General features: G+C 39.8%; 2 protein-coding genes across 2 annotated transcripts; both read left to right on the top strand.

The window, feature by feature from the left end:
• The first annotated feature begins 135 nt into the window (after positions 1-135).
• On the top strand, positions 136-5,771 carry LOC117598048 (NLR family CARD domain-containing protein 3-like). The gene is made up of 5 exons (XM_053237000.1): positions 136-498; positions 959-1,075; positions 2,995-3,049; positions 3,217-3,421; positions 3,709-5,771. Exons 1-5 carry the CDS (start codon positions 446-448, stop codon positions 5,484-5,486), a joined length of 2,208 nt encoding a protein of 735 aa, XP_053092975.1. The 5' UTR covers positions 136-445; the 3' UTR covers positions 5,487-5,771.
• Positions 5,772-8,221: 2,450 nt separating this feature from the next.
• Positions 8,222-20,965, top strand: LOC128318750 (NLR family CARD domain-containing protein 3-like). Its single transcript, XM_053236581.1, has 5 exons — positions 8,222-9,546; positions 12,375-12,548; positions 18,943-19,116; positions 19,822-19,998; positions 20,145-20,965. The coding sequence occupies exons 1-5, from the start codon at positions 8,222-8,224 to the stop codon at positions 20,179-20,181; spliced, it is 1,887 nt and encodes a 628-aa protein (XP_053092556.1). The 3' UTR covers positions 20,182-20,965.
• The last annotated feature ends 1,388 nt before the right edge of the window (positions 20,966-22,353 follow it).

Raw genomic sequence — 22,353 nt, 5'->3', positions numbered from 1 at the left:
GTTAAACATTTTAGAATGTCCCTGAGAGAGTGTGTGTGTGTGTGTGTGTGTGTGTGCAGGTGAGTGTTTATTACCTGTCTGCGTCACTGCCCTTCCCCCTCTGCAGAATAAACCAGATAAACCAGTTAAACCAGTTAGACAGTGTCAGTGAAAGTAAAACTCAGCAGCTCCATTTTGTGTCGAGGGGAAAATAAACCATTTCAGGAGTAAAAACACAGTGAGTATCTAAATGTAAAGCTATAATATATAAACACACTGAAGTGACACTAGATGCAGAAGAGTTTTGTGGGTTTGTACTGAAGGTTTAATGTACACAGGTTGTTTTAGGACTTGATACCGTGACTATTTCCTGTAAGTGAACTCTGTGCTGATACAGGGTTTGATTTAACACACCGATGTTGGAGTGAAGTAAACGTGTGTCCTGCTGTAATCTGGAGAAGGAGACATGACCTCCAACATGAGTGTGTCTGGAAAACAGGACTTAAAGAAAGACGAGAGGTGAGTTACTTTTCCATTCACCAGCAATAAATACACACCGTCTCATGGGAACAGATCTGTATCTCTAAACACTCACTAGTTAACAGAGGAGCTAAACTTTGCTTTAAGGTGTTTAATAGCAGTGAATATATCACTGATCTGATGTAAGAACAGTTTAGAGAAATCATTCCCTGAGAGAAGAGTAAAAAGGACTGTGTAATGTGTAGCATAAGAGCAGCATAGCTTTGAGTCAGTGAACTCTACAGGCTTTAAGACCCAGCTGAGTCAGTTAGCTGTGACTGGGTCTCCTGACATCAGAGTAATTCCTGAGGTATGAGGTGAGTCTCCTGTTTGAATAAGTGTGCAGAATGTAGCTGAATTAAAAAGATGGAATTCTTGGTGTTTAATGATGAACACATTGTTTAACAGTGCTGAGACAGCAGAGTATTAATTATTGCTGATATTTCTGTTGTAACTCTAGAGTGATGGAGGGAAAGAGATCAGACTCACCAGAACCCAGCTGTGTGTCCATGAAGAGTGACCGGTCAATGGATCCTCCAAATATCTTCAGAGACAGAGACAGTTCTACTGATGTGAGGTCAGTATAGTGAGGTGTTTTACGGCAGTGTTCCACCTGATCAAATTCACTCGTCTCATTATGAAGCCCTTCATGAGCTTTATCAGGTGTTGAAGCAGTAAAACACTAAACTGTGCAGTGCTGCAGCTCTCGGACTGGCAGTGAGGAAAACTGCTTTAAGAGTTCAGTTCAGCCTGCAGTCCCTGAGTTGGAGGGTCTGTGGTGCTACAGAGGAACATTTACACCTGGGAAATTAATGACAATATAAATATTTTATTCATTCATTCAATATATTTGTTTCTAAATATGTTAGTGTCAGTTAGGAAATCCTGAAATCAGTGTATTGTGTTAAGAGGAGAGTGTTAAAGGTGCAGTAATTGATTTTTCCATGTACACATCACCTAGAAATTTGCAGTACATAAAAAAAACAGTGGTCATGGCCTCAGGACAAGTGTATTATGTGGCTGAAAAAATAAAACCCGTTTGGAAATCTGCCTTCCAGACTGGAAGTGTTTGGCCTCGTGTCAGTCATCTTATAGACACTCCCCAATGTCCCTTCGCTCCACCCACATCTCAACTTGTTTGGAGATCAAAGAAATATCAGCAAAGCCTGTAAGGGTTGCCACCTTCAGGGAGGAAAAATAAGGGACACCCCCCCCCCCCCCCAAACTAACTAAATAAATTAAAAAAATGTTTTCAGGTTGTCTGTCTATCTGAGACTTTCACCGGCACATATCGTTAAACCATTTTCCTGCTTCTACAGATTTACAGTTGTGTTTTTACTGATTGAAGAATGATGATTTAACATTGTGTGGATTATTGAATAGAAAAAGTAACTTTTAAAAGTAAAATACTTAAAATATATTATATCTATGGATTCAAATATATTGGATAGACTGTATGGTTATTAATTTATTCTTTTTATTTACTCTTAAGTATAAAAGAATAGATGGGATATTATCAGGCTAATTTGCACTAAACTGTGCAAACACACAGTGCTTCAGGGAAAAAAAAACCCTGAAGAAATGCAGTAACACCAGGATAAACACTAGCAGTGCTTTTCCAAGATGGAGTATTTTATTACTGATGAAGCAATGAAGCTGGACAGGGAATTAGTGATGTTGCTCCTGGACGGGTCTGTAAACACAATCTGTAAGCTTTGAACTGTTTCAGTGGCCTGCTTTACATAACAAATCCAGTAGACAGATTTTTAATCATGGATAAGGAATAAGTAAATGCTTTGGATTAAACACCTTGATACTGTAATGATAGATAACTATATAGCTATGCTACCAATGCTAATAGCAATAGGTTTACCTGAAAAATCACTGAGAACTCGTTATAAATAAACGATGGTGCAATAAAAGCACTCTTGACCATCCTCATAAATCACTATGAGAATGTCACTTATTTCTAGTGCTATAACTTGGCTTTGATGCTCCTTTTGGCTGTGTAAGCAACAGCTAAATGCTAAAATCCTAATATCATCCACCTGGCACACTGGAGAAACGAAGCTCTGAAGCTCACTGATGGAACAAGCAGAGTTTCTGTGTAACATGATTAGACAATAATTCACTCAGCCATCCTGTATATAAACTAGCCAATAGCCATGCTAGTCACTGTTGTTACCAGCTAGTGAAAGTGTTTTAGCTGTAAAAGAGAACCACAGATGAGCTCCAGCGTTGTCCAGCATTGAGGCGTCGAGTGGAACAAAATCAAAAAAGAAAAAAATTAAAAATGATCTAGTCAGTTGGAGAAAGCTTTTCACTTTATCATCATCATTTCCTTATTATTCTGCAGTGTCTTACATTTATGCTGTGTATTATTATTCTTACTACTCAACTGCTCGTTATTATGCATTTCCCCACTATCCTGTTATTCTATCATCATTATTATCATCATATAGTCCATATTACATGATGTGTTTTGTTTGTTCACAGACCACAAAAGAAGAAATCAAACAGCAGCAGAAATCAGTTGGAGTCCATATTCAAGGTGTGTGTGACTTGTGTTGTTTAATCAATCTTCAGCAGAATTATGGGTAATCAGACAGTTGTACCTGTGGTAATAGACACAATTTTTTTTTCTTTTCATAAAATACAAGCATCTTTCACTGTGTAACATTATAATATTTAGATCTGTTACTGTGTGTTTCTAACCAGGAGCTGGAACACAAAGTCATCACTCTGATAAAGAATGAGCTGAAGAGGTTTAGGAAGCTCCTGAGTCCAGATTACCCAGCATGCACTGAGAGGGAGATGGAGGATGAGGAGGATCTGCACAGTGTCAGAGAGGGAGCGCTGAAGATCACACTGCACGTCCTGAAGAACATGAACCACACATATCTCGCTAATACACTGCACACCAGTAAGAGCTCTGAGTCATGACTTTATTCCATCAGGTTCGCTTTAGAGAGAGGAAATTGTTTTAGATATTTACACTTTTAGTTTTAAGTTTGATTTTAGTATCATGTACATCTGGTGCTTTTCTGTTCTGTTCGTGGTCCAGCTTGTGGTTACTCTGTACAATGGTCCTGTTCCTTCAATAATATTTAGTACATGAAACAGGAATGAACAGCAGCATTTGAAAGAATTTTACATTTTAAATTGTGCTCAGGGATTTTGCATTAAAACATTATTTCTTTTGTTTATTAGAGTCTGTGGCCTCTGTGTATCACTCAAAGTTGAAATCCAACCTGAGAAAGAAGTGTAAAAGAATTAATGAAGGAATCTCACAGCATGGAAGCTCAGCACTTCTGAATGAGATCTACACAGAGCTCTACATCACAGAGGGTTGGAGTGGAGACGTCAATAATGAACATGAGGTGAGACAGATCGAGACAGCGTCCAGGAGACCAGCAACACAGGAGACACCCATCAAATGTAATGACCTCTTTAAAGACAAGTCCATCAGAACTGTGCTGACTAAAGGAGTTGCTGGAATTGGAAAAACAGTCTCTGTGCAGAAGTTCATTCTGGACTGGGCTGAAGGAAAAGCAAATCAGGACGTCTTCTTCATGTTTCCACTTCCCTTTAGAGAGCTGAATTTGATGAAGCAGCAAAATCTCACTCTGATGAATCTTCTTCATCACTTTTTCCCAGAAATGAGAAAACTACAATTGATAGACTGTGACTCCTACAAAGTGGTGTTGATCTTTGATGGTCTGGATGAGTGTCGACTTCCTCTAAATTTCCAGAAGAATGAGAGATTGTGTGATGTGACAGAGTCAGCCTCAGTGGATGTGCTGCTGACAAACCTCATCAAGGGGAATCTGCTTCCCTCTGCTCTCCTCTGGATAACCTCTCGACCAGGAGCAGCCAATCAGATCCCTCCTGAGTGTGTAGACCAGGTAACAGAGGTACGAGGCTTCAGTGATCCTCAGAAAGAGGAGTACTTCAGGAAGAAGATCAGTGCTCAGAGCCTGGCCAATAAAATCATCACACACATGAAGTCTTCAAGAAGCCTCTACATCATGTGCCACATCCCAGTCTTCTGCTGGATTTCAGCCACTGTTCTACAGAGAATGTTGGGTGAAGCAGAGAGTGGAGAGATCCCCAAGACTCTGACTGAAATGTTCACACACTTCCTGATCTTTCAGATCAAACACAAGGACCAAAAGTACCATCAGAAATGTGATCCAGATCCTCAGCAGACCCGAGAGAGTATCCTGGCACTGGGAAAATTGGCTTTCCAACAGCTGGAGAAAGGAAACCTGATCTTCTATGAGGAAGACCTGAGTGAGTGTGGCATTGATGTCAGAGAAGTGTCCGTGTACTCAGGAGTGTGTACCCAAATCTTCAGAGAGGAGTTTGGGCTTCACCTGGGGAAGGTGTTCAGCTTTGTACATCTGAGTGTTCAGGAGTTTCTGGCTGCTTTATATGCATTTCTGTCCTTCATCAGCAGAAATGTAACAAAACAACAAACCACTGATCTGTCTGATCTTTTCAGAAAGTCGAACATGTCTGATTTCCTCAGGAGTGCAGTGGACAAGGCCTTACAGAGTGAGAATGGACACCTGGACCTGTTCCTCCGCTTCCTTCTGGGTGTCTCACTGGAGTCCAATCAGACTCTCTTACGAGGCTTAATGCCACAGACAGGAAGCAGCTCTCACCGCAAACAGGAAACAGTCGAGTACATCAAGGAGAAGATCAGGGAGAATCCATCTCCAGAGAAATCCATCAATCTGTTCCACTGTCTGAATGAACTGAATGATCATTCTCTAGTGCAGGAAGTACAAACTTACCTGAACAGAGGAGGTTACAATCGTCTCAGTGGAACGAGACTCTCTCCTGCTCAGTGGTCAGCTCTGGTGTTTGTGTTACTGAACTCAGAACAGGAGCTGGATGAGTTTAATTTGAGTAAATATGACCCATCAGAAGAATGTCTTCTGAGGCTGCTGCCAGTGGTCAAAGCCTCCAGAAAAGCAGAGTGAGTATTTTTATTTATAAATGTATTACTGCATGGTTTGTTATTTTAATGTAACACTGAACTGCACTGTTTGGATTAATGCTTGCTAATAGTTACTTTAATCGTCTTTAAATTAACACATTTAAACGAACACCTTATGTCTGTACTGAGGACTGAGCGATACAGACAAAATCTTATATCACAATATGGATAATTTCACATCTTGAAAATTTATATATATACAGTTCTGTGCAAAGGTCTTAGGCACATGCAACGAAATTCTGTAGAGCAAAGATGCCTTCAAAAATAATGAAACTAAATGTTTTTACATTAAAAAAATCCTATAAAGAGCACTAAACAATAATAAATGAAACAAAGTCGATATTTGGTGTGACAATCCTTCACTTTAAAAATAAAGCAGTATCTGAGGTGCAGTGTGTGCAGTTTTATAAGGAAATGAGCTGGAAGTGTTACTGAGCATCTTGCAGAAGCAGCCACAGTTCTTCTGGAGACTTTGACTGTCGACTCGCTTCTTATTTCTGCAGCGAAACCCAGCAGCCTTCATTATGTTTTTATCTGAAAAGTGTCTCTTATGGAATCTGCTGCTTTCTTTACTGACATGCAAACATTTTTCTTTAACATTTCATTTTGTGCTGGAAAACTAATGTTTGGAATCTAAAATGTTTTTGTGCTGAATCAATAATGTAGAAGTCAGAAAATAAACATCTATAACAAAGTTTGTACTAAAAAAAAAAAAAAGGCACCTAAGACTTTTGCACAGTACTGTGTGTATATATATATATAAAATCAAGGGCGTTTCCTCCGAGGAGGCAAGGGAGGCAGTGTCTCCTCAAAAAATTGGATGAGAAAATAATCGATATTGCAAAAATAAAACGACGCAAATATTACTAAAAATGACATTAAAAGTATAAAAGTCACTCGTTTTTATAAAGTAACACTGTCTAACAGCGACACCCGCAGGTACAGTTACAGCGGAGGCACGCCTCCCCTCAGCCCATTGACTTATAACAGAGACCCCATAACGTGCCGTGGGTTGAGTGGGGGTAATTGAGAATGAATGGGGGAAAGTCATGTGAGAGGAGGCAATGCCTCCATCGCGCTACAATTGGATATGATCGTTCTATAAATCCTGATTTCGTGTGAGCTGTCTGTACAAAATAACTGCATGCAATTAAGAACTTAACAGCTAAATACCCACCTCTTCCATGAACAATTAACTAACTCGTGACTTGTCCCCACTGGAAGAAAAAAATAATAATCATAAAAGAAAAATATCGCTTTATATTCCATCTTCCTATAAATTATATTTACTCATTTGTAAGATGCTTTGGATAAATGCGTCTGCTAAATGAATAAATGTAAATGTAAACACATTTCTGAACTAAACACCAGTGAAAGGCACGTTTTCTTTTCTCCTTTTATTTGAAAGTGACATTGAAGAGAACTATGACAAATAAGAGCATGAAAAACAAAACAATATGAATACAAAATGTAAAAAGTAAATATAAAAACACTATTTCCCTTCATGTGCCCTTTACGTACAAGTTCCCCATCTTTTGTTCTGTGTAACATAGTGTTGTGGGGAGTTTCACTCTGTCCTGCTCCTCCATGCTTGTTTTTTTCCCCCACATTTTCTCCCTAATGTAGTCACGTCTGATTCCCACTCTCCAGTTCAGTCTCCTCTATCATACGACCCTGTCCCCTACCAACTTCTGACACAAGTGACACCAACCGCATCTTTTCTAACTGCTCATGCAACATAACACACTTGGAGGAAAGCAGTATCTGCCCACTTCCACATGCATGAGCTCACAGACGCCCATGATCAGTTAGTATCACTGTGATTGATAGGGGAGAGAGAGTATGCCACCCCTCCCTCCCTGAGAGCAGGGACTCACTTGCTCACTTGGACTCCAGGCCACTGATGTCTGTGGCATCATCAGGACTTAAACTCAAGATCTCTGGAAAATAGGCTGAACACTTTTCTGTTGCTCCATTCAGGAGCGTTTGTTTACTAGTACACTGCTAGTAGCTCCTAGTGCTGACATTAGTGACATAAATCAGCTGCCAAAAGGTGGCTTTTACTACATTGCTGATACAGAGGATACAGGAAAATATCTATCAATAGACATTATTCATTATTATATTTACTCATCCTATGATATGTATCACCATATTGCACAGCCCTATCTGCACTGAGCAACACATGTGAGAGAGAATAAGGATGCTTTCACACCTAATTTGTTTGGTTTAGAAAGTTCAAACTTTCTCTTTAGTTTGGATCTGTTTGGATGTATCTGACTCCACCTGTACTCGGGTCCACACCAAACACCTAATCCAGTGTGTGTAAAATCAGAGGTCTCGAGGTGACAGATTTATAACAGTACGAGCACAGAGAACAACACACACCAACTGTTTTACCGTCTCTGTGAAATTCAACATATAACTTATTTTAAAGTACCACTAGTACTGGCATGTTATTAACTGGTAGTGTACAGTTCTATAATTCTTTATTTTCTGTAATAAAATGCACTATATCTGCAGTGTTGGTTGTAGAAACTTGAACACAGATCAGAGTGTATTGTTTATAGGCTGCTCGCTCTCGCATGTGTGTGTTATGTACATGACCTAATGGTCTTATAATAAACTGTAGCTGAGAGATTGTGGAGTGCAGAAAGACGTCCCTGCTCCTGTAAATGTGCTGATGTGGTGTCCTGTCCTCTGATCTTTTTCCCAGAAATGAGAAAACTACAATTGATAGACTGTGACTCCTACAAAGTGGTGTTGATCTTTGATGGTCTGGATGAGTGTCGACTTCCTCTAAATTTCCAGAAGAATGAGAGATTGTGTGATGTGACAGAGTCAGCCTCAGTGGATGTGCTGCTGACAAACCTCATCAAGGGGAATCTGCTTCCCTCTGCTCTCCTCTGGATAACCTCTCGACCAGGAGCAGCCAATCAGATCCCTCCTGAGTGTGTAGACCAGGTAACAGAGGTACGAGGCTTCAGTGATCCTCAGAAAGAGGAGTACTTCAGGAAGAAGATCAGTGCTCAGAGCCTGGCCAATAAAATCATCACACACATGAAGTCTTCAAGAAGCCTCTACATCATGTGCCACATCCCAGTCTTCTGCTGGATTTCAGCCACTGTTCTACAGAGAATGTTGGGTGAAGCAGAGAGTGGAGAGATCCCCAAGACTCTGACTGAAATGTTCACACACTTCCTGATCTTTCAGATCAAACACAAGGACCAAAAGTACCATCAGAAATGTGATCCAGATCCTCAGCAGACCCGAGAGAGTATCCTGGCACTGGGAAAATTGGCTTTCCAACAGCTGGAGAAAGGAAACCTGATCTTCTATGAGGAAGACCTGAGAGAGTGTGGCATTGATGTCAGAGAAGTGTCCGTGTACTCAGGAGTGTGTACCCAAATCTTCAGAGAGGAGTTTGGGCTTCACCTGGGGAAGGTGTTCAGCTTTGTACATCTGAGTGTTCAGGAGTTTCTGGCTGCTTTATATGCATTTCTGTCCTTCATCAGCAGAAATGTAACAAAACAACAAACCACTGATCTGTCTGATCTTTTCAGAAAGTCGAACATGTCTGATTTCCTCAGGAGTGCAGTGGACAAGGCCTTACAGAGTGAGAATGGACACCTGGACCTGTTCCTCCGCTTCCTTCTGGGTGTCTCACTGGAGTCCAATCAGACTCTCTTACGAGGCTTAATGCCACAGACAGGAAGCAGCTCTCACCGCAAACAGGAAACAGTCGAGTACATCAAGGAGAAGATCAGGGAGAATCCATCTCCAGAGAAATCCATCAATCTGTTCCACTGTCTGAATGAACTGAATGATCATTCTCTAGTGCAGGAAGTACAAACTTACCTGAACAGAGGAGGTTACAATCGTCTCAGTGGAACGAGACTCTCTCCTGCTCAGTGGTCAGCTCTGGTGTTTGTGTTACTGAACTCAGAACAGGAGCTGGATAAGTTTAATTTGAGTAAATATGACCCATCAGAAGAATGTCTTCTGAGGCTGCTGCCAGTGGTCAAAGCCTCCAGAAAAGCAGAGTGAGTATTTTTATTTATAAATGTATTACTGCATGGTTTGTTATTTTAATGTAACACTGAACTGCACTGTTTGGATTAATGCTTGCTAATAGTTACTTTAATCGTCTTTAAATTAACACATTTAAACGAACACCTTATGTCTGTACTGAGGACTGAGCGATACAGACAAAATCTTATATCACAATATGGATAATTTCACATCTTGAAAATTTATATATATACAGTTCTGTGCAAAGGTCTTAGGCACATGCAACGAAATTCTGTAGAGCAAAGATGCCTTCAAAAATAATGAAACTAAATGTTTTTACATTAAAAAAATCCTATAAAGAGCACTAAACAATAATAAATGAAACAAAGTCGATATTTGGTGTGACGATCCTTCACTTTAAAAATAAAGCAGTATCTGAGGTGCAGTGTGTGCAGTTTTATAAGGAAATGAGCTGGAAGTGTTACTGAGCATCTTGCAGAAGCAGCCACAGTTCTTCTGGAGACTTTGACTGTCGACTCGCTTCTTATTTCTGCAGCGAAACCCAGCAGCCTTCATTATGTTTTTATCTGAAAAGTGTCTCTTATGGAATCTGCTGCTTTCTTTACTGACATGCAAACATTTTTCTTTAACATTTCATTTTGTGCTGGAAAACTAATGTTTGGAATCTAAAATGTTTTTGTGCTGAATCAATAATGTAGAAGTCAGAAAATAAACATCTATAACAAAGTTTGTACTAAAAAAAAAAAAAAAGGCACCTAAGACTTTTGCACAGTACTGTGTGTATATATATATATAAAATCAAGGGCGTTTCCTCCGAGGAGGCAAGGGAGGCAGTGTCTCCTCAAAAAATTGGATGAGAAAATAATCGATATTGCAAAAATAAAACGACGCAAATATTACTAAAAATGACATTAAAAGTATAAAAGTCACTCGTTTTTATAAAGTAACACTGTCTAACAGCGACACCCGCAGGTACAGTTACAGCGGAGGCACGCCTCCCCTCAGCCCATTGACTTATAACAGAGACCCCATAACGTGCCGTGGGTTGAGTGGGGGTAATTGAGAATGAATGGGGGAAAGTCATGTGAGAGGAGGCAATGCCTCCATCGCGCTACAATTGGATATGATCGTTCTATAAATCCTGATTTCGTGTGAGCTCTCTGTACAAAATAACTGCATGTAATTAAGAACTTAACAGCTAAATACCCACCTCTTCCATGAACAATTAACTAACTCGTGACTTGTCCCCACTGGAAGAAAAAAATAATAATCATAAAAGAAAAATATCGCTTTATATTCCATCTTCCTATAAATTATATTTACTCATTTGTAAGATGCTTTGGATAAATGCGTCTGCTAAATGAATAAATGTAAATGTAAACACATTTCTGAACTAAACACCAGTGAAAGGCACGTTTTCTTTTCTCCTTTTATTTGAAAGTGACATTGAAGAGAACTATGACAAATAAGAGCATGAAAAACAAAACAATATGAATACAAAATGTAAAAAGTAAATATAAAAACACTATTTCCCTTCATGTGCCCTTTACGTACAAGTTCCCCATCTTTTGTTCTGTGTAACATAGTGTTGTGGGGAGTTTCACTCTGTCCTGCTCCTCCATGCTTGTTTTTTTCCCCCACATTTTCTCGCTAATGTAGTCACGTCTGATTCCCACTCTCCAGTTCAGTCTCCTCTATCATACGACCCTGTCCCCTACCAACTTCTGACACAAGTGACACCAACCGCATCTTTTCTAACTGCTCATGCAACATAACACACTTGGAGGAAAGCAGTATCTGCCCACTTCCACATGCATGAGCTCACAGACGCCCATGATCAGTTAGTATCACTGTGATTGATAGGGGAGAGAGAGTATGCCACCCCTCCCTCACTGAGAGCAGGGACTCACTTGCTCACTTGGACTCCAGGCCACTGATGTCTGTGGCATCATCAGGACTTAAACTCAAGATCTCTGGAAAATAGGCTGAACACTTTTCTGTTGCTCCATTCAGGAGCGTTTGTTTACTAGTACACTGCTAGTAGCTCCTAGTGCTGACATTAGTGACATAAATCAGCTGCCAAAAGGTGGCTTTTACTACATTGCTGATACAGAGGATACAGGAAAATATCTATCAATAGACATTATTCATTATTATATTTACTCATCCTATGATATGTATCACCATATTGCACAGCCCTATCTGCACTGAGCAACACATGTGAGAGAGAATAAGGATGCTTTCACACCTAATTTGTTTGGTTTAGAAAGTTCAAACTTTCTCTTTAGTTTGGATCTGTTTGGATGTATCTGACTCCACCTGTACTCGGGTCCACACCAAACACCTAATCCAGTGTGTGTAAAATCAGAGGTCTCGAGGTGACAGATTTATAACAGTACGAGCACAGAGAACAACACACACCAACTGTTTTACCGTCTCTGTGAAATTCAACATATAACTTATTTTAAAGTACCACTAGTACTGGCATGTTATTAACTGGTAGTGTACAGTTCTATAATTCTTTATTTTCTGTAATAAAATGCACTATATCTGCAGTGTTGGTTGTAGAAACTTGAACACAGATCAGAGTGTATTGTTTATAGGCTGCTCGCTCTCGCATGTGTGTGTTATGTACATGACCTAATGGTCTTATAATAAACTGTAGCTGAGAGATTGTGGAGTGCAGAAAGACGTCCCTGCTCCTGTAAATGTGCTGATGTGGTGTCCTGTCCTCTGATTTGTGTGTGTGAGAGAAACACACTGACATTTCTGTTACATGTTAAACTTTAGCTGTATTATGGCTGTATTTGTGTGTTTGATTTCATCATTTCTTTTCCAGGCTGTGGGAGTGTAATCTGACAGAGGAAAGCTGTAGAGTTCTGTCCTCAGTTCTCAGCTCAAACTCCTCCAGTCTGAGAGAACTGAACCTGAGTGTCAATAACCTGCAGGATTCAGGAGTGAAGCTGCTCTCTGCTGGACTGGAGAATCCACACTGTACACTGGAGATACTGAGGTGTACACACACACACACACACACACACAAAAAAAAAACATTAAGTATGTTAATAAATGTCAATTCCTAATAATAATGCTACACAACCTGAAAATAAAATATTAAAACCTGAAAAGTCATTAAGAAATAAATACATGTAATCAAACAAAGTATTGAGTAGATCATTAAGAGATAAATAGTGGTTTTAAGCATATAATCAAGAGGACTAATTAAAAGACAAGGTAAATAAATGTGTTTAAGCTGCTTTTTAAATATATTTAGTGAAGGTGTCTGATGGATATACACTGGGAGTGAGTTCCACGTCCTGGGAGCAGAGACACTAAAAGCAGCTTCACCGAGCTTCTTCTTATTAAAATTCACCTTAAGGAAGCCAGCATTTGTTGATGTTAAAAATGATTTGGGGTGAAATCCATCAGGCATTCTGCTAAATACACAGGTGCAATGCCATTAAGAGTTTTAAAACTAATAAGAGCACTTTAAAATCGACTCTGGATGTCACAGGTAACCAGTGCAGTTCCTCCACAATAGGAGTAATATGGTCTCTCTTTAGTTTGTGTTAGAAGCTGAACAGCTGCATTTTGTACTAACTGTAATGGATAAATAGTAGATAATAGTAGGTAAAAAGATGCATGGATGTGTTTTTCTGAGGTCACATTTAATAATTTGAGGAAATTTTATAATGTTCCCCAAATGATTAAGGTCAAATTTAGAGATATTATTGATGTGAGGAACAAAGCTGAGATCAGAGTCGACTGTTACACCCAGATTTCTAACCTGTAACCAGCTCATTTTTCAGTAAGTATTCTCTTTTCTGTTTATCTCCTACAATTAATATCTCCATTTTATCCTGGTTTAACTGCAGAACGTTCTGTAGCACGCAGTCAGATATTTAATTCAAGCATGTAATCAATTTGTTAATTGGCTCTTGATTACTCAGTGACACTGATATATAAAGTTGTGTGTCATCAGCGTAACTATGAAAACTGATTTCATGTTTTTGAATGAGTCTACCAAGAGGTAACATGTAGAGGGAGAAAAGCAAGTGTACTAAAATAGATCCTTATGGAACTCCAAATGAAATATCATATTGTCTTGATGAGTGACTTCCCAAATTATCATAAGACTGTCTACCACACAAATATGATCTGATCTAGCTTAGTACTGCTCCTGAGAGACCTACCCAATGTTCAAGTCTGTGTAGAAGAATATCATGGTCTGCAGCTTTCAATACTGTACTTAGGTCAAGAAGAACAAGAATGGAAATGTGATCAGATCATTTAAAACCACAGCCACAGATCATCTAAAACCCTGACCAAATGCGTGCACACCACAGCTCACTTGTAAGAAAGTGGTTTAATATGAAAGGTAAGAAAGAGATCTACACGGTACCCAGGTGATCATGGACACCGAGCATCACACAGAGAAACTGCTGTGTTTATAGTTTAAAGTGTCTCAGTGACTGTTGGTCAGAAATTTCTCAAATTAATGCACTCTTCAGCCTCTTACGCTACACTCAGTCACTTCTTTCTGTTTGAAACGTGACAATAACAAGAAATCCAAGCACTGATAAACTTGGACATGCACAGGAATGGCACAAGGTTGTTGTGTTGGTTAAATTAGTGCTCTAAAGTGTTGAACAGCATTTAAAGAAGATGCCGTGACAAACAGAAGTGATTTATAAACCAGCGTTCATCCTCCAGAAAATTCTTACTGGTCTCTAAATATCTAAATATCTCTAACAGTGTGCTCTAAATCTTCTGTCAGCTGAGGCGTTTGCAACGTGTCAGCTTACTGCTATACACAGACAGACGGGGCCCGTCCTCCTTTATACAGATGCATTTCTTCTGTCTTAATGATCGAATGATTCGTCTTATTTGTGTTAATTTAGGAATTTGTGTTAATTTAGGAATTTGTGTTGGCTTGCTATTTAAATTATTTGTTTCCTATTTGACATTTCTTTAATTAATGCCATTAATATGATACGGAGTTTCACAAAAGTTTCATTAAATTGGTGTGTAATTGAATTAAATAGCGTAATCTGTTTATAAAATCACAGTAACATACTGACAATTGCACGATTTGAAGCTGATCATTCAAGCTTCACTGTATTTAGTTTTATTTTATCTGTAAGTTGACACAAACTCAGGAGCTCTTGTCCCCAGTGAGACCCCTAGCACACAGGAACAGGAGTCCAGTGTTGCTATTCCCCAAGCTCCAGCTCAGTCCAGAGCTCCTCCATAAGTGCCTGATGAATGTGAAAGTAGAGGACAGTGAGGTGTTGGTGGAGAAGCTCTGGGTTGAGGGTCAGAATAAAGACCAGATAAAACAGCTCTGCACATAGATAAAGAGCTAGCTCTTGTGCTGAGTGGCCAAGCCCATTTAACTCTGATCCAACACCTCCTCAACCTTTTCTCTCAACATCTTGTAGATGTTCCACAACATTACATTTTTAATTTACACATTAAACATTTCCTGTGTAAATGCTCTTACACAGGTTTTATGAGTAAATTCATTCATATCCAGTGTGATAAATGAGACCCAGTGTTTTATAGGAGTCTTCTTCTTTTGGCTTTTCCCTTCAGGGGTCTCCACAGCGAATCATCACTCTCCACCTATCCTTATCTTCTGCATCCTCAACACTTGCACCCACTAGCTTCATATCCTCATTTATTACCTCCATATACCTCCTCTTTGGCCTTCCTCTTTGCCTCCTGCCTGGCAGCTCCATGTCCAACATTCTCCTACCAATATACTCACTCTCCCTCCTCTGAACATGTCCAAACCATCTTAATCTGGCCTCCCTAACTTTGTCCCCCAAACATCCAACATGAGCTGTCCCTCTGATGTACTCGTTCCTAATCCTGTCCAACCTTGTCACTCCCAAAGAGAACCTCAACATCTTCAGCTCTGCTACCTCTAGCTCTGACTCCTGTCTCTTCCTCAGTGACACTGTCTCTAAACCATACAGCATGGCCGGTCTCACCACTGTCTTGTACACCTTCCCCTTGATTCTCGCGGATAGAAAAATATCACGCAGCACTCCCGACACCTTTCTCCACCCATTCCAACCTGCCTGCACTCGCTTCTTTACCTCTCTCCCACACTCTCCTTTACTCTGGACTGTTGACCCCAAGTACTTAAACTCCTGTACATTCTTCACCTCTTCACCCTGTAATCTTACTGTTCCACTTTGCTCCGTCTCATTCACACACATGTACTCAGTCTTACTACGACTGACTTTCATTCCTCTTCTCTCCAGTGCAAACCCCCACCTCTCCAGGTTTTCCTCCACCTGCTCCCTGCTCTCACTACAGATCACAATGTCATCTACAAACATCATTGTGCAAGGAGACTCCTGTCTGACCTCCTCTGACAACTGGTCCATCACCATAGCAAACAGGAAGGGGCTCAGAGCCGATCCCTGATGCAGTCCCACCTCCACTTTGAACTCCTCTGTCTGACCTACAGCACACCTCACCACTGTCCTGCTCCTCTCATACATGTCCTGCACCACCACAGCTCTTCTCTTGGCACCCTGTCATACGCCTTCTCCAAGTCTAAAAAACACACAGTGCAACTCCCTCTGACCATCCCTATACTTCTCCATCAAAATTCTCAGAGCAAAGATTGCATCTGTTGTGCTCTTTCTGGGCATGAAGCCATACTGCTGCTCACAAATTTCCACTACCTTCCTTAACCTAGCTTCCACTACTCTTTCCCATAGCTTCATTGTATGGCTCATCAACTTTATCCCCCTATAGTTGCTGCAACTCTGCACGTCACCCTTATTCTTAAAGATCGGCACTAATACACTACTTCTCCATTCCTCAGGCATCTTCTCACTCTCTAAAACCCTGTTAAACAAACTAGTTAAAAATTCTACTGCTGCCTCTCCTAGACACTTCCAGACCTCCACCGGGATGTCGTCAGGACCAACTGCCATCCTCTTCAAAGCCTTCCTAACTTCATCCTTTCTAATCTTATCTTCTTTCTGTTCCACAGAGGTCACCCCTTCTACTCTTTTTTTTTTTTTTTTTTCCCCTCTCATTTTCTCTCACCCTTCCATCTCTATCCTTAATAACTCTAACTTGCTGCACATCCTTCCCATCTCGATCCCTCTGTCTAGCTAACCTGTATAAGTCCTTCTGTCCTTCTCTAGTGTCTAACCTAGTGTACAACTCGTCGTATGCCTCCTACTTGGCCTTAGACACCTCCCTCTTCACTCTGTGCTGTAGCTCCTTGTATTCCTGTCTATTCTCTTCAGTCCTGTCCATGTCCCACTTCTTCTTGGCTAACGTCTTCCTCTGGATACTATCCTGAACTCCCTCATTCCACCACCAGGTCTCCTTCTTTCCTCCTTCCAGCACCTGTCTTCCTGTCACCCTGATCACCTCTGCTGTAGTTTCCCAGTCATCTGGCAGCACTACCTGACCACCCAGAGCCTGCCTTAACTTCTGTCTAATGTCCTCACAACATTCCTCCTTTTTCAGCTTCCACCACTTGGTTTTCTTCTCTATCTCTATCTTTGACCTTTTCTTCTTACAGACCATCAAAGTCATCCTACACACCACCATCCTATGCTCTCTGGCTACACTCTCTCCCACTACCACTTTACAGTCACTAATCTCTTTCAGATTGCCTCTTCTACATAGGATGTAGTCTACCTGTGTGCTCCTACCTCCACTCTTGTAAGTCACTCTATGCTTCTCCCTCTTCTGAAAATAAGTGTTAACCACAGCCATGTCCATCCTCTTAGCAAAGTCCACTACCATCTGTCCTTCAAGGTTCCTTTCCTTAACTCCAAACTTGCCCATCACCTCCTCATCACCTGTGTTCCCCTCACCAACATGTTCATTAAAATCCGCTCCTATCACCACTCTCACCTGTGGGAATACTTTCTATCACCTCATCTAATTCACTCCAGAATCTCTCTTTCTCCTCTAACTCACAACCTACCTGTGGGGCATAACCACTAACAACATTCAACATCACCCCTTCAATCTCTAACTTCAGACTCATCACCCTGTCTGACACACTCTTCACCTCCACAAACTCCTCCTTCAAGACCACACCTACCCCATTTCTCTTACTATCCACACCATAATAAAACAGCTTGAATCGTGCTCCTATACTACGAGCCTTGCTACCCTTCCACCTGGTCTCCTGTACACACAGTATATCCACCTTCCTTCTCGCCATCATATCAGCCAGCTCTCTACCTTTCCCTGTCATAGTACCAACATTCAGAGTTCCTATTCTGAGTCCTACACTCTTTCCTTTCCTCTTCTCTCTGTCTATGCACTCTCCTCCCTCCTCTACTTCTTCAACCAACAGTAGCCCAATTTCCACCGGCGCCCTGTAGGTCACCGGTGCAGATGGCAGTCGTTGTTAACCCGGGCCTCGACTGATCCAGTATGGAATTCAGAGTACTGACGATTCGCATGTTTAAATTTGGCAATGTTTTACGTCGGATGCCCTTCCTGACGCAACCTTCTCTATTTATCCGGGCACAGAAGTCACTGGACTGTGACCCCCATGGCTAGATTCCAGTGTTTTATAGGATTAAAAAAAAATTTAAGTGTGTATTTTTATAAGGTGTAGATTAGCATTGTTTCTGATGTTGAGCTTTGTGTGTGTGTTGGGGTGTTACGTGATTTGTATCTGTGTGTGAAAGTTATAAGATTAAGGTCCAATGAACAATGAACTGCAACTGTTTTCCATCTCTGTGAAAAATCAGCTTTGTGTTAATACTGAAATATCTACATCACTTCTCACATCAGAACAAAGTACATTTATTTCTACAGTGTGTAGATCAGTGTACATTACACACCCATTTACTTTAATATCATGCCAGTACTAGTCGTACTTTACAGTGAGGTCAATAAGCCAATTTCTCTGTTATCTGTCCTCTTGAGCTGTTACCATTTTATAGACCTGTTTCTACTGTTCTGTGGGAGCAAAAATATTCCAGAAAATGTTTGTAATGGAAAGTAAATGTGTGCACAATGTACACTGATCTACACACTGAACACACTGTAATGAAGCAGTAAAGGACAGTGTGTAAATGTGTAAATGTTCTCCAGCAGAACTTTCCCCAGAGCTGCTGAACACACTGTATGAAAAACTCTCTGCTAGAAATAAAGAGATGTGTTTGTTCAGAGTGGCCTCTCTGTTATTATCTTGTTTCAGAAAGTTAAATACATCGTCTCATATGAGCTGAGACACATGGATCTGTCCAAGAGCAGTCCAAGTTTATACACAGGCTGTTCATTTTATATTTTTATCCTGACTTTAGAACCTTGTGTTCAGGTAGATAGTTTATTTCCCAACTGATGGAAACACCTCATTTCACACTCAGATAAATCAATCAGACACTTCATCATTTCTCTTCCAGGCTGTGTGACTGTAATCTGACAGAGGAAAGCTGTAGAGTTCTGTCCTCAGTTCTCAGCTCAAACCCCTCCAGTCTGAGAGAACTGGACCTGAGTAACAATAAACTGCAGGATTCAGGAGTGAAGCTGCTCTCTGCTGGACTGGAGAATCCACACTGTACACTGGAGAAACTGAGGTATACACACACACACACACACACACACACACACACAGATGTCAGATTATCAATTTGTCCCCAAATATTACATACAGAAATGATTGTGTGTTTTTTATGTAGCTGTAACTTTTAGAATATGATTTAAATGTTTGTAAGAAACTGAAATATTTGTGAGAATCAGATTTACTTTCTAGATTAATTCTATAGTAATAAGTAATTAATTAATTAATTCATTCGTTTGTTTGTTTGGTTTGTTTCTCTTTTTCCCCTTTTTTCTTTTCTCGTTCTCCTCGCTGATTAACCCCTATCCAAATAACCAATCAGAATCATGCACGTTGCTAGGCAACCCCCCTTTTATCCACTCTCACCAGCTTTGTACTTTTCCACTCTCTTTTTAAACAATGCAATGAAGTTATCTTAAAACGAATGAAACAAAAGTTTTTATCTCCACGAACTTTCATGAACTAAACCTTACTTACAAACTGCGTTATGTGTACGAGTGTGTTTCCAAGTGCGTATATGAACTACATTTTTAACAAAACTGTATATGCATGAACATGTACACACTACATTTTAATGGGGTTACATAGTGACCTGATATATTTTCATTGTTGTGTGTGTGAGATGGAGAGTAAATGTACTGTATATAAAGATTTTGTGTAGTTCATGTTTTCAATGCTAAAACTGAGTGTGTTAAGTGTGAGAAGGTTTTCTTTCTTGCAGGATGCGTAACTGCAGTATTACAGATGAAGGTTGTGCTGCTCTGGCTTCAGCTCTGAGGTCAAACTCCTCATCACACCTGAGAGAACTGAATCTGTACTATAATAATCCAGGAGAATCAGGAGTGAAGCTGCTCTCTGATCTACTGAAGGATCCACACTGTAAACTGGAGACCTTACTGTGAGTTACTGACTTACTGTCTCTTTATTGTACTGTACTGTATGATACTGAATAATATTCACTGTGTAATATAATATTTTCTCTTTGTGTGTGTGTTGGTGTTTATGTTGATGTTGTTTGTTTACACTGATGCTCTTCTCTTTCAGAATTAAGGATTGTAAACTCATCAGGACTGGCGTATGACAGGAGTTTCACCTCAAACCTCTTTTCCAGGATAAAGCAATTTTGGTGAAGCGTTAGAACCCGTCCCACATTTCCAGCAGTTTGGGAGCTGAATCATTCATATTCAGATGTAGAAGTTGTTATTTTTAGCTCCATGTTTTTATCTATTTTTTTTTAGTGTGTTTCTGCTCAACAGGGATTCATTCGGTTTGTTGTAACATGACAGTGAATTTTTTTCTCCACAGATGATGGATTAAATCACAACTATAAATCATTTTTTTCTCATTTTTTGTTAAACTTCTGTTCATTGTTTGCTGGTGTGTTTTTAAAGGACAATTCTGGCATAAAACTAGAATTTAATATATTAATTGTCATGGTGTGGGTGTTCGTGCAATTAAATGAGAAGAGACGACATGCGAGCTGGATGCTGAAGCCATGAACTGGCTAACTTTATTTTCTGAACAACCCACAAGCCAAAAAAAAACTCTGATCTCTTAAAGGGGAAAACCTTACAAACACCGTATGTGAATTCTGTCACATCTTTAAACATAAGTCGCCACAATGGTGTGTAGTATTCTGTTGCAAGGGATTGTATTGCTTACTGTCTGTTTTAGCAGAATTCAAGCAAACCTAAGTAATCATGTAATCATGCTAGCATTACAGTAGCTAAATGTGTTGTTGCTAACTTAACTTATTTGACTCAGTTTAATTTTGAAAGATGTACAGTTACTCTCTGCTTGCCTCATGTTTGTCTTCTTGCTGGCACAGTTCTAAAATTTAAATAAAATTATTTTAATTGAAAATACTCTGGACATATATGTAACACTGTGTAACAGTAACTCAAAATCCCTATCTGTTGAGTGATTTCTGTCATAATCAGGAGGCAGTTTCCCCAGCATTCAAACCAGTAAATCTCTCTACAGTGTCTGCTGCGTCATCATAAGATGTACGATCTGTAAGATACAGTTAGACATGTTTACAACAGCTGTATCAATGCTTACATTTTTAACAAGTCAAACCTTGAAGGCGGATGGGCGACAACAAGAGAAGACCACATCAGGTTCCACTCCTGTCAGCCAAGAAGGGGAATCTGAGGCTACAGTGGGCACAGACTCCCCCAAACTGGACAGTTAGAGATTGGAAAGATGCCAGTATGTATTCTTCCAGGTAACTGAAAATGAAATGGACATAACTGAGATTATATTTCATGAATCTACACCAAATATCCCAAAATATTTAGACAGTAGTGTAAGGCAGGCAAATATTAGTCTAATACTAATACTATCTGTCATTTCTATAGGCATGTTGGTAGATTGTATTCAGTCTTAATTATTTGTTTTTACACCTGGAAATAACTTTAAACAACTTTTTCACCTCTCGGAGTATAATGAAGAGTATTTGTAATGAACATAGTTTTAAATCTCGATGAACCAATTTCAAAAGGCTGAAAGGTATAAATAACACACTGATCTGTGGCCATGTAGTTATAGAAGTCATGTAGCAAATCCTGATGTTTTTTTTGTCATTTTTTCCACCTCCTCACTTCATTTAATATTTCACTGCTGCACTATTTATAATTAATCTGACATTTACACACACAAGGCCTTTATGTTATAAAGTCTGATACTGCACTGCTGTGTAATTATAGAAATATTTAGAAATTTCTTACAGTCATTATTATTTGGGTAAAATGTTCCTTAATTCTGTAAAAAGTTTAGTTTAACCATAATTACTGAATAATTCAAATTAGTTACTGAATGATATGTTTTAAAATGAATAACTGAATAACAATCCATGGATTTTAGAGGTGCATTTCACATATACTATAGAATAAGCAATGTTATAGTATGTGTGTGTAAATCTGTGTTATTGAGTGTGTGTGTGTGTGTGTGTGTGTGTGTGTGAGTGTGTGTGTGAATCTGTGTACTGTGTATCATCTGGTCCTCGGCTCCTGGCTGCCAGGATTGTGGTCTGGATGGTCGAGTTCCCTGTTTAAAGTGTGTTATTATGTACACGTATGTAAGGATTTAATAAAAAGGCATCATGCTCATTGGTTATTTCACTGTCATGATCCGCCCACTTCAGTTCATGAGATTTAGTTGGTCTATCAGTGTGGGTGAAAGAGAGAATGAGAAAGCCTGTGTGCCTCTGTGTATTGTTGCAGGGCTGGGGAGGAGGCTGCATTACCACTTT

Source organism: Pangasianodon hypophthalmus, chromosome 9 (genome assembly GCF_027358585.1).
Source record: "Pangasianodon hypophthalmus isolate fPanHyp1 chromosome 9, fPanHyp1.pri, whole genome shotgun sequence".
Classification (NCBI taxonomy): Eukaryota; Metazoa; Chordata; class Actinopteri; order Siluriformes; family Pangasiidae; genus Pangasianodon; species Pangasianodon hypophthalmus.
Note: the sequence above shows the minus strand (reverse complement) of the source record. Positions and strands in the feature narration are given on the sequence as shown.

Excerpts from the sequence above, each read along its gene's own strand:
- LOC117598048 (XM_053237000.1), top strand. The coding sequence starts at position 446 with ATGACCTCCAACATGAGTGTGTCTGGAAAACAGGACTTAAAGAAAGAC. Across the intron at positions 499-958 it reads GACTTAAAGAAAGACGAGAG|AGTGATGGAGGGAAAGAGAT; the intron begins GTGAGTTACTTT and ends TTGTAACTCTAG. Across the intron at positions 3,050-3,216 it reads AGTTGGAGTCCATATTCAAG|GAGCTGGAACACAAAGTCAT; the intron begins GTGTGTGTGACT and ends GTTTCTAACCAG.
- LOC128318750 (XM_053236581.1), top strand. The coding sequence starts at position 8,222 with ATGAGAAAACTACAATTGATAGACTGTGACTCCTACAAAGTGGTGTTG. Across the intron at positions 12,549-18,942 it reads TGTACACTGGAGATACTGAG|GCTGTGTGACTGTAATCTGA; the intron begins GTGTACACACAC and ends TTTCTCTTCCAG. Across the intron at positions 19,999-20,144 it reads TGTAAACTGGAGACCTTACT|AATTAAGGATTGTAAACTCA; the intron begins GTGAGTTACTGA and ends CTTCTCTTTCAG.